The following is a 12,795-nucleotide window of genomic DNA, read 5'->3' as shown; positions in this document are numbered from 1 at the left end:
GAAGGAACTTCCTAGTGATGACAAATTAGTAGAATTTTTTTTTTCATACAGTATTTCCAATTTTTCATGGCTGAGGGCTGTTCTGTGATTTACCTTAAATAAATAAATGAAAATAAAATATAAGTATTTGTTTGGCTTTCTGTTACTTTTTAGCTGCACTGATAGTCTGTTAATAATGTATTTTAGGTTTGGTTTAAACATTCAGAAGAGATTGGTAATCAATAGAATGTATATATGAAAATAACTGGCAACTTATGAAGATGCTGTGAATTTTCTGTCTAATCATTCCGGTTTTGTTTTCATACAATCAGATTTTCTTCTGGTAGTTCATAAACTGAAATAAACTCCAAGTTAAATGTGTGTCGAAGCTGCTGATTTTTTCCACTTTGTTCTACTGAAGTTCTTCTGGAGTGTGCACACAAAACAGAACAACGATTTGACTAGTACATTCCTATTTAACCAATGGAAACACAAAATCACTAGTATGCAAAGTCAACCTACAGCTGAGTGACAGGGAAAAGAAGTGACAAGCAACACTGAGAGACCTAAATGACAATAGAACATGCATATTATGGAAAGTGTCTTAATTACTTGTTCAGAAATTTTGTATGTCAAAGTGTTATGAACAGAGTTTAAATGCTTCATTTATTACAAATTTAATTTATTCCTGTTTTTATCTGCTGCAGGAACTCATTATACAATGACAAATGGAGGAAATATCAACAGTTCAACACATTTACTGGATCTTCTGGATGAGCCAATTCCCGGAGTAGGGACATACGATGACTTCCATACCATTGACTGGGTTCGAGAGAAGTGCAAAGACAGAGAAAGGCATAGACGGGTACTTGACATAAATAACAGTATTTGGAAAATATTTTTGGTTGGATATTGGAATTAAGGTCTGATCTAGCAACACATACAAATATATACATGTACTTCAAATTTGTTCATAATTATATCAGCTAGAACTACTTGAATACTGTTTAAAAAGCACTGCTTCGTTGATACTGCAGTCTTGCAACAGTATTCTAACTTGGAAAGGAAACAGTAATTTAATAGAGTGGGAATAGGTCTCAGTCACCCAAATACCATTTTTACAGTACTGCTTTTTTTGCATACTAGTGCATTTAAGGCTATTTTCCAGTGTAGATGTAATAGTACAATAGTGCTTATGGTGGTACTTATACAGAGAAGTGAAGACTGATGTATATTGCTTTTATACTGATAAAAGTGTATCTGTGCTGCTGCTATGTGTATATATGTGTGTGTATATATATATACTGCTGTGGTTGTTTGAATTATGGAAAGTGGAAATTCTCATCTCTTAACCATTTATATCAGCGTATATATGTTTAACAAAAAAGTAGTCTCAATATGTATGTTAACTATCCTCTCTACTATCACACGACCTGCTTTTCTCCTCTTCAGTGATTTCTTCAGAGGATCTTCTAAGTTCAGGCTGTTCATCTTTATCAGTGTACTCTGCAAGGAGTTCTTTCATGCAACAGACTGAAGTTGTATTAGTCAATAACATGCCAGATACTGTCATTCATGTAGTAAATTTGTTTAATAGCATTTTAAGAGGAAATATGCTATTTAGAGTTTTACCTCCAAACTTTTGGAATGCTTACTTTAACCTTAAAAACAGAACAGATCTGGAAATGTGATTTCTCCTAAATATTTTTCACTGAATGAAATTAATAGTTAAAAATTAATTATAATTTTATGGAGGGATCAGGGAGAGGTTCCTTCACATCCAAAACTATAGCATTATTCTGCTTTCTTTGGAAACACCATTTTTAACTTTGTAGAAGCAAGTATAGGATGTGTTTGCTGATTTACTTTGACATGGTAAAAAAACCTCTAGTCTTACACTAGTTTAAAAAATAAAATATCCATAATTGCACTATCTAGTGCTTTTTCAAGGAAAAGAGATCCTTGGACAATTGATCTAAGAACATGTACCTTGTTTGAATGCTTTTAATGAAAGGTAAGAAGGTGTTTGCATGTAATACTTCATTTCATAATTTGGTGTCTAAGCAGTAATTAACACAGTGCCATTTTAGACTGTAGGTGTGTAGGTTAATGTCTAGTGGATATGCCACTGGGTAGAATGCTGGGCCTGACCAAATCCTGGCAAGTCAGACCACACCTGTAAATAAGATAATCTAGAGTGAAGTCTCACAGCCGTTACTCATTTTAATGTCCAAGACCAGAAAAGTCAGACAAGACCGTTCAGAGTTCATAGTCACAGAACTACTGGGAAATTTATAAATATACCCTGAAGGACAGGAGACTGACTGGCCATGTAATCAAAGATGTAAAAAGAAGGGGGCTGTATTGTTTTCAAGATTTTCTTGTCTAGTACTGTGCTTTCTTAGCTTGTTTTTGGTTGGTTGGTTGGTTTGTGATGGCTTGGTTTGGTTTTGTTTTACTGTTTGCTGCACGTGCTTTCTTCTTTTACTGGATGAAAAACCCATAAGAATACAATGCAATTACATAATGAAGGTTCAATCATAAAACTAGTTATGCACAAATTAACGACTAAGTGCATAAAGTAAATAAGGCTAAAATAAGAATAGCTATTTTTTCAGTGCAATAACTTCAGGTGTCATTACTAATAGTTGTCTAGAAGTATTACAGTGTAGTTATCATTTTTTTTGTTTCATCTTACTGTCGTGTGTTTTTAGTCTAAAGATATTTGTATTTGAAGTAGAAGTTTAGGAATTTGAATGGAATAGCTTATTAGTACTATGTTAATAGTTTATTTGAGGTTCGGCAAAAAATAATCAAGGTGTAGGAGAGAAATAATTTTACAAGTACGTGTTCTAGATAGGTGTCATAGAAATTTTTCCTTTAATCTAATAATGCATTTCCTGGGGTTTAGTTCTTTAAATAAAGCAAATTTACTTTTCTCTGTAAGTTGTTTGATGTCTGAATGACTAAGCTGATTTATCTATGTAAAGCACTAAATATAAGCAGGACACTTGTCGTTTAAAGAGAGGGCATATTTGCCTGCAGCCTGCATCAGGCAGTTTGTACGTCATACTTAATTGTTTTCTCTTATTCATATTAGAGAAACCCATACAAGTATACATAATGATTTCTGTTTGCAGATTAACAGCAAGAAGAAAGAATCAGCATGGGAGATGACAAAAAGTTTGTACGATGCATGGTCAGGATGGCTCGTAGTCACGCTAACTGGTTTGGCATCAGGTAAATGAGAAAAGATGATTTCTTTCTTGTATTTGTCAGCAAGTATAGTCACTATGTTTTTCTTTTGTTGTCCCCTATCCTGGCTAAGAACTTGTTCAGGCTACTACCATAATTCCGTGAAGGAAGAAAAAGGTTGACTATCTTAATTTACAGGCTTCAGTGTTTTAAGGAGAGGGTTTGCTGATCAAATGGAAAACAAAATCCTCACTGAATTTAGTGAGAGTTTCTTGAGAGTTTCTGAACTTCTACCCACTAAACTATCAATGTTCCTTAGTCCTGTGATTGAGATTTGTGTTTTCCCTTTCTGTAAAATTTTGCTTTTTTTTCTATAGGATTTTTTGTGAAAGTGTGTGAATTGATTGTAAAAGTAGCTCTGGTATATGTGTAGTTTTGGTAAGCACATGTCCTTGTAAAGCTTGTGTTTATGCATGAGCAAAGTCTAGCCATATATTTATGTCATACCTTTACAGAGATTGTTACACAGACAGCGTTATCTTTAACAGGTAAAGTTTGTTGGCCTATATTTCAGGGGTTTTTTTGTTAATGTATTTTAGGATGAATTTTACAGCTAAAACCATCTAATAGATTGTGGCCCCACTGTACGGCAGTGCTACTTTCTGTCAGTGTACTTTGGAGTGACCAAATGTGCAGGAGTGAAAAATCACACATTTTCTGCCCAGTTTTTCAAAAAAAGTATTTCAGAGATCTTACATTAAATGCTGGGAAAATTGGATTAGTTCTAGAGTTCTATGCTTGTTAAAAAGGCATGGTATAATTACTGCTTAGATATATACATAATCACTTTCACAAATCATATATAAATTAATACATATGCGAGGTCCGTAGCATGTTTATATACTTCTGGATGCACAAACCAGGAGTGTATAATTACTGGAAATTGCTTTTGATAATTTTGGTGGGAACGTGCAGTGTTGTGTTTTCATCCCCCTAGCTGCTATGTATATTAACATTGCTTTACCATGTTTCTGAGCAACAAAGCAAGCAAGTTCTGATCATGAACCTTGCTAGGTTTTTCAGTTCCCATTGCTTTCTTTTGTTTGTGTCTAGTACATATTAAATGATGCAACCTTGAGTTCAGTCATGAGGAGGTCTTATGTTCATGTATTTTAATTAATTTGGTTGAAATTTTGTTCTACTGAAATACTGCTTTTGACTCGGACTTTGGTTGACCACAGTTCTTAAGCAAAGGCTCTGTCAAGATTCATAAATCATAGAATCGTTAAGATTGGAAAAGACCTCCAAGATCATCAAGTCCAGCCTTTGACTGAACACCACCATATCAACTAAACCATAGCACTAAAGTGCCATGTCCAGTTCTTTTGTGAACACTTTCAGGCATGATGACTCTACAACTTCCCTGGATAGCCCATTCCAATGTTTGACAACCCTTTCAGTGAAGAAATCCTTCCTGATGTCCATCTTGAACCTCCTATGGCACAGTTTGAGGCCATTTCCTCTCATCCTGTCACTGGTTGCCTGCGAGAAGAGACTGACCCCCACCTGGCTACAACCTCCTTTCAGGTAGTTGTAGGGAGTGATGAGGTCCCCTTTGAGCCTCCTCTTCTCCAGGCTGAACAACCATAGCACCCTCAGACTCTCCTCATATGACTTATTCTCTAGACCATTCACCAACTTTGTTGCCCTTCTCTGGACTCTCTCCAGCACCTCAGTGTCTTTCCGGTAACAAGGGGCCCAAGAACTGGAAACAGTTCTCAAGGTATAGCCTCACCTATGCCGAATACAGCAGGATGGTCACCTCTTTGATCCAGCTGGCCTACACAAAAGCCAGGGTGCCATTGACCTTCTTGGCCACCTGGGCACACTGCTGGCTCGTGTTCAGCGGCTGTTGACCAGCACCTCCAGGTCCTTTTCTGCCCCGCAGCTTTCCAGCCGCTCTTCACAAGCCTTTAATGCTGCAAGGGGTTGTTGTGACCCAAGGGCAGGACCCAGCACTTGGCCTTCTTGAACCTTACATGATTGGCCTTGACCCACCGATCCAGCCTGTCCATATCCCTCTGTAGAACCCTCCTACCCTCAACTTTCTGAGGGTGTGCCCTTGTCCAGATCATTGACAGATATTGAACAGGACTGGCCCCAGTACTGAGCCCTGGGGAACACCCACGAATGATTGGCCGCCAAGTGGATGCAGCACCATTCACCATCACTCTCTAAACCCAGCCATCCAGTCAGTTTTTAACCGATCAAAGGGAGCACCTGTCCAAGCCGTGGGCTGCCAGCTTCTCTGAGAGAATGCTGTGGGAGACAGTATCAAAGGCTTTACTGAACTCCAGGTAGGCTACCTCCACAGCCTTCCCCTCATCCACTAGGTGGGTCTCTTTGTCATAGAAGATCAGGTTGGTCAGGCAGGACCTGCATTTCCTAAATCCATGCTGACTGGGCCTGATTCCCTGATTATCCTGGCTGTGCTTTGTGATTACACTCAAGATAATCTGTTCCATAACCTTTCCAGGCACTGAGGGCAGGTTGACAGGCCTGTAGTTCCCTGGATCCTCTTTTTGACCCTTCTTACAGATGGGCTGAGACCTCCCCAGTAAAACAGGACTTATGATGATGGAGAGTGGCTTGGTAAGCTCCTCCTGGATTGCAGAGGTTCTATTCTGCTCCCTGTCCCCATCTATCAGCTCAGGGGGCTGATTGCCCTGAGGATAACTGGCCTTTCTCTTGAAGACTGAGGCAAAGAAGGCATTAAGTACCTCAGCCTTTTCTTCATTCTTGGCAACAGTGTTTTTCCCCCCACATCCAATAAAGAATGGGAGACTTTCCTTGGTCTTCCATTTGTTGGTAATGTCTTTATAAAAATATCTTTTATTATCTTTTACAGCAGTGGCCAGATTGAGTTCTAGTTGACCTTTCACCTTTCTAATTTTCTCTCTATGTGACCTAATGACATCTCTGTACTCTTTCTGAGTTGCCTGACCCTCCTTCTTCCAGAGGTCATAAACTCTCTATTTTCCCCTGAGTTCCAGAGAAAGGTCCCTGTTCAGGCAGGTCACTTTTCTTCCCCAGTAGCTTGTCTTTCAGCACATAGGGATGGCCTGCTCCAGCATCTTTAAGATTTCCTTCTTGAAGAATGTACAGCCTCCTTGGACCCCTTTGTTATTAAAGTCTGTTTCCCAAGGGATTCCCTCTAAGCCAGTGTCCTGAACAGGCCAAAGTCCACCCTCCAGAAGTCTGAGGTAGAGGTTTTGTTGACCCCCTTCCTTACTTCAGCGAGAATTGAAAACTCTGTCATTTCTTGGCCGGTGCGCCCAAGTCAGCCTCTGACCACCGCTTCTCCTGCCAGCCCTTCTCTGTTTGTAAATAGCAGGTCTAGTGAGGCACAGCCTGTGTTAGGCTCACTTGCCAGCTCTATCAGCTAACATGCTCCAGGAGCCTCCTAGACTGCCTCCTCTCTGCTGTGTTGAGTTTCCAGCAGACATCCAGCAAGTTAAAGTCTCCCAGGAGAACAAGGGCTAGTGATTGTGAAATGTCAGCCAGCCACTTACAGAATACTTCATCTGCCTCCTCATCCTGGCTGGGTGGTCTGTAACAGACTCCCACCGGGATGTCTGCCTTGTTAACCTTCCTCCCCCCGCTTCTTACCCACAGGCACTCAGCCTTATCACTATCCTTGAGCTCTATACAGTTGAAAAACTCCCTAATATACAGGGCCACCCCACCGCCTCTCCTTGCTCTTCTGTCTCTTCTGAAGAGCAGGTAGCTATCCATTGCAGCACTCCAGTTATGTGAGTCATCCCACCACATTTCTTTGATGGCAACTACATCATAGCTTTCCTGCTGCACAATGGCTTCCAGCTCCTCCTGTTCGTTACCCGTACTGCATGCATTAGTGTACACACACTTCAGCTGGACTGTGGATTTCACCCCTAACTCTGGCATGCCACTCCCAGGCTCATCTCTAACGAGCCTGGTCTTACCCCCTTCCCCCTTCAAATCTAGTTTAAAGCCCTTTCAATCAACCCTGCCAACTCACAGGCTAGAATCCTTTTTCACCTTTTAAACAGGTGAATCCCATCTGTCTCCAGCAGAATTGGTGCCAAATAAACTGCCCCATCACAGAAATATCCTCTTAACTCCTTTGTTTCAGTGGACTGTTAGAGAACAAAGGAAAAAAAGGCAAGAAAACCCCCTACATTTAATTTGGGAAATATACAAAGAACTCGATTCTTCAGCAAATACTAATCTTACTGTATTTAGGACAAGATATATTCTTGGACATCAGTAATATATTAAATGTCTATTTAATTAGCTTTTCTGTAATCTCAATTTACATCCATTAATACCAACACATTTCTTCATTTTAGCTTGTGTGTTATTTCTATTTACCATAACATTAATACAAAACTGTTTCTACAACAGGGGCATTGGCAGGTCTAATTGACATTGCTGCTGACTGGATGACTGACTTAAAGGAAGGCATTTGCCTTAGTGCTTTGTGGTTTAACCATGAACAGTGTTGTTGGGGTTCAAATGAGACTACATTTGAAGAGAGAGATAAATGTCCGCAGTGGAAAACATGGGCAGAACTAATAATTGGGCAAGCAGAAGTGAGTATATACCCATTCTTTTATGGTCTTGCTCAACAATTCGTGTGAATATGGAAAAACATTAATGAACTTAAGTTCAGGGTTCTAAACACAGATTTGGGTTGTATTTGATTAATAGGTTATAGTGTAATACCATGTGTATTTCATGAACTGCAAGGGGGCTTGGAGTGTTACAGGTGTAAGGAAGTTATGAGAGTATAGAACTGTTAATAACATAGCTGTACATAAAATAAATAAAAATTACATTTGTGGTGTTCTCTGATAACTAAGAATAGATTCTTCATTTTTTCTACTACAATTTTTTTTAAGGGTTTACTCAGTATTCAGCAGATTTTAGTAGCTAACAGCTATTAAAAATACACCTGTGCTATGTTTATTTTTTCTTTTTAAGATGAAATGTTAGAAGTTTATACCTTATATAACCCAGTCTGTGCTGATGTCATCACTTTATGCTTTTCAAACGAAACTCTCTCTCTTGATCTGGTAATAATTATTGTACCTCAAAATGTGCACGTAAATGTACTTGCAACAAGAGTAGTTCTGGATTATTTTAAGTAGTAATTTTGCTCCTATGTCAAATTTATTTTCTGACTTTTTGCTTTTGCTTTTAGGGTCCAGGTTCATACATAATGAACTACATAATGTACATTTTCTGGGCATTGAGCTTTGCCTTCCTAGCAGTTTCTCTTGTGAAGGTATTTGCTCCCTATGCCTGTGGCTCAGGGATACCTGAGGTGAGGTCTCACTAATACATATATTTATAGCTGTTTTGTGTTAATGTGAAAATTACTGCTGCCTTACAGGGTTGGGGGAAGGAAGAGGGAGCACCCTGCCTAAGAAATCTATTAATACAAGTGTTCAGATTGAAAACATATAATTGTGCTAATTGTGTCTGGGAAAAATACCCGAAATTTAAGAGAGTCTCCTGAGTTAGTAGATATTGCTGCATGCTTCTGTCAGGACCACTTTTTGAGGAAGCGTTTAGCTTAAGAGAGTATACTCCTGAAGAGTGATTTCCAAACCTACCCCAATCCTTACCCTCCCTGTGGAGGTAAGAGAATAGTGATTCATTGACAGAATACGGGTCCTTTGATACAGCACTCAGTCTTTTGTTGCAGTGGCTTTAGTCGCCTTAACTAGCACAAATCAACAGTCACAATGTAAAATGTGTAATACCCTCAAAAACTCACTGTTTGTATTGCTGTCTGCTACTATCCACAGAATGGGAGAGAAAAACCCAAAGTCAAATAAATTGTGGTCAGTCTCACTTCTCCAGTCTTTCTGTAAATATTTCTTTATATATGTGTTTTGTAGATGTTGAAGGACAAATCCTGCCTCTGAATAAGCCTGGAGTAGTCCTGTGCCATTATTCCAGAAGAGATTTCATCCTAAATTGATTTCCAGATTTAGCAATCTTTGCTTTCTAGGCACATCCTATTTATGGACAAGTTGTCCTTTCCTATGATAACTATATTATTTCCTATATATGGGCATATTTTCCAGGCTAGTAATATGACATTAAGTACAGTAATATCTTAGGCAAGTGGCACATCTTTCCTGGTGGAGAAAGGCTGATCTTTTCCATTTTTATGTTAAGAAATCTACTGTTAATTTTTTATGTAATGATGGTAAAACATAAAGAGAAAACAGAGAGGTATAATATTGATGCAAATGGGATATTGCTACACTAGATGACCTTGGGTATAGGTTTTGTAGGTTTATTTTTCCTTTGGAAGTTTTCTACCTTTTAGTTGGTAATTTACATCATAAACTAATCAATGCAGTTTTAGAAGCTGCTGCAAATTAATTTACTACTAAATGTAATTGATAATATTGTTGTATGTTATTGTCCAGTATTTCAGAGTAAGTTGCAAATGGAAAGCCTGCGGCAACCAGATAAACTCAATGTAGCAATCTGAACAATATGCGTTCTAAAGTGCGATTAAGTCAGTCATTTGAAAAGGCTGGTTTTTGAAGTTCTGCAGCTAAAATTATAGAATTATTTTCTGGAGAAAGCAGAATGCAATAACATATTATTATTTTTTTTTCCAGATAAAAACTATTTTGAGTGGCTTCATCATCAGAGGTTACTTGGGGAAGTGGACTTTGATGATAAAAACAATTACTTTAGTATTGGCTGTCGCATCAGGTTTGAGTCTAGGAAAAGAGGGTCCCTTGGTACATGTGGCCTGCTGCTGTGGGAATATTTTTTCCTACCTCTTCCCAAAATACAGTACAAATGAAGCTAAAAAAAGAGAGGTAAATTTTTGTAAGAGCATTTATAGAATGTATTAAATATCTGTGCATTTACACTGATTTGTTTAAAAGACGGTATTTTTCTCTTGGATAGTGTTCAGTGTTTATCAGTAGTTATTTATTGTGTTAAGAACAATGTATCATCCCTAGCATTCTCAAAGGTAAATAATTTCCACATCAGAGTCAGTTTGCATTTCTCCCATCTCAGAGACCATTTGATTATATTTAAATTCTTTCTGTTCTTGGCTCTGTGTTTTGGTAATTGATGAATGTGTTCAGTTCTGAGGACAGCAGAGTACTCTGAACCCATGAACTATGTATTCCTGGTTACAACAGTGTTTTCTGCTCTGTTTCAGTTTGATGTTTTTAGTGATGGTGGGTTAGACTTGGTGCCTGCCAAGCTGTTCTATCACCCCTCTATCTTGACAAGACAAGAGGAGAGAATAAGATGAAAAACTCATAGGTCAAGATAAGGACAGGGAGATCCCTCCCTCACCAGTTACCATCACAGGCCAAACAGACTACACTTCAGGAAAGTTACTTTATTGCCAGTTAATAACAGAGTAGGATAGTGACCAATAAAACAAAACCAAGTACACCTTGCCCCTCCTCTCCTTTCTTCTCAGGGTCAGCTTCACTCCTAACTCTTCTATCCCAAAGCCCCATCAAGGTGATGCTTTGTCTCTGCTGCTCCTTCCTCTTGATACTCTTCCCCTGCTCCAGGGTGGGGTCCTACCCATGGGAGACAGTGCTTCACAAATTCCTTCAGCGTGGGTCCTTTCCAGAGGGTGCAGTCATTCAGGAATGGACCGTCCCAGCCCAGATTAGCCACAGGCTGCAGTGCTTGCAAGAAACCTTCTGCTTGGGCTTCTCTCCACAGGCCATGGTTCCTGCCAGGAGCCTGCTCTGCCACAATCCTCCATGGGCTGCAGGGGGACAACCTGTGTCACCACAGGCTTCATCACTGGCTGCAGGGGAATCTCTGCTCTGGCACCTGGAGCACCTCCTCCCCTTCCTTCTTCACTTAACCTTGGTGTCTTCAGGGCTGTTGCTCTCACATTTTTCTCTCTCCACTCTCTCAGAGCTGCTGTGCAGCGATTTGTGTCCTTTAAGTATCTTATCACAGGGACACTACCAGCATCGCTCATGGGCTCAACTTTGGGCAGGGACAAGGTCATTTTGGAGCCAGCTCTGTTGGACATGGGGGCAGCCTCTGGTATCTTCTGACAGAAGCCACCCCTTCAGCCCCTCTACTACCAAAACCTTGTCATGTAAACCCAACAGAGAGAGCCATGCTATTGAAAGCAAGTATAGTCATAGAGAATAGCAAGCTCTAACATTCTTACCAATTTAATAAAATTGTTGTATTGTAAAATAAAAAGGATGTTTTCTGAGCTGTGCTTCAGTTCTCAGCTCAACTTCTCTACTTCTACAATGAGACTGCAGAACATGGGAAAATTTGGTTCACTTCCTATTTCAAAGCTCTGTATTCTTAAATCATTTAGTTTACTGTGGTTTAACTGCTCATCTCAGAACAATGTAATAATTGTTTGAGTTTCTCTGTGTATTCTTCAACAGGTGTGTTAAGGGCTATTACCCAGGGGTCAGTGTTCTTGCAAGGAATTTATACAGTATTGTTATAAAACATAAAACAAACTGCAAAAAAAACACTCACCTTTGTTCTTTTCCAGGTATTGTCAGCTGCCTCAGCAGCGGGAGTTTCTGTAGCCTTTGGTGCCCCAATTGGGGGAGTCCTTTTCAGTCTGGAGGAGGTATGTCAAGAGATGGCACTGAAGGATAGATATTTTGAAAAAAGTCTCTTTTAGCTTAAATAATCTCAGACTCCTTTAAGCTGCAGAGTCTTTCCTATGAAGGGAGTTATTTTTTGACCCACATTTCAAAGTCAAGAATTCTCCTAAAGATATTTTTTCTTTTCTTTGGATGAATGTCAGCTTTCCTTTATTCTCAGTTATTTTTTTCTGGAGAAGGGCTGAGTCCATTAGTAATTACAGTTTACATACAGATAGAGATACAGCAACTTTTCAGTCTAGGAGTTTATTCTGAAAAAAAATAAATAGGGCTCTTATTTTTCATTTTGAAAGAGGGTTTAGAAACTTACTGAACAGTTTTGTGAAGCAAGTTTTTAAACATTACTTAAAGTTTTAGACACTAAACACAATTGAATGTAATAATTATTAAAAGGGCAAATATGCTATAAAACTGATCTGAAAGGCAACCGAACTCTTTTCTCCAAGGAATAATTAATATTAAATTAGTTTTAATTAGTCATTTTCAAAATATATAAGAATGTTATTCCTATCATTGGCATTTTTAAAGAAAAGTAAAAATCTATTAATTTAAAAAGGAAGCAAAATATTCTTTCATGTATGATTTTGTTATATCCTTAGGGGGTTTTGAGAAATACCTTTGTTGCCAAAAAAATGCAGAAGAAAACTATCTTGAAATTCAAATCAGGCTATATGGGGCTTAAGTAGGAAATTGGTTGTTTTGAGGACTTTGATTTTTTTTGTTGTTGTTGTTTTAATCGTACTTCCTAAAAATAACAGATCTGTCAGAAACCTTTCAGTGTAGGTTGAGAGGAGATAAAACTGTATTAGCAGGAAATTTGAGAGTGCAGCTAGTACACAGCCTGGTTCTCATGGATGCTAAAAAGAGACACAAACAGAGCAGCCTATAAACATAAATTACTGTGCATCATTTCCTAACAGTC

At 38.7% G+C, this 12,795-nt stretch overlaps 1 protein-coding gene across 4 annotated transcripts in view; it reads left to right on the top strand.

The window, feature by feature from the left end:
* Positions 1-12,795, top strand: part of CLCN3 (chloride voltage-gated channel 3) — a 69,053-nt gene that overhangs the window by 40,087 nt on the left and 16,171 nt on the right. For all 4 annotated transcript variants that reach the window (XM_027676734.1, XM_027676731.1, XM_027676732.1 and 1 more), the window contains 6 exons: positions 687-844; positions 3,120-3,219; positions 7,621-7,808; positions 8,420-8,542; positions 9,861-10,067; positions 11,756-11,836. In XM_027676734.1, coding sequence (XP_027532535.1) covers positions 687-844; positions 3,120-3,219; positions 7,621-7,808; positions 8,420-8,542; positions 9,861-10,067; positions 11,756-11,836 — 857 coding nt within the window. The remainder of the gene's footprint in view (positions 1-686; positions 845-3,119; positions 3,220-7,620; positions 7,809-8,419; positions 8,543-9,860; positions 10,068-11,755; positions 11,837-12,795) is intronic.

Source organism: Neopelma chrysocephalum, unplaced genomic scaffold (assembly GCF_003984885.1).
Source record: "Neopelma chrysocephalum unplaced genomic scaffold, ASM398488v2 Primary Assembly neopelma1_42, whole genome shotgun sequence".
Taxonomy (NCBI): domain Eukaryota; kingdom Metazoa; phylum Chordata; class Aves; order Passeriformes; family Pipridae; genus Neopelma; species Neopelma chrysocephalum.
Note: the sequence above shows the minus strand (reverse complement) of the source record. Positions and strands in the feature narration are given on the sequence as shown.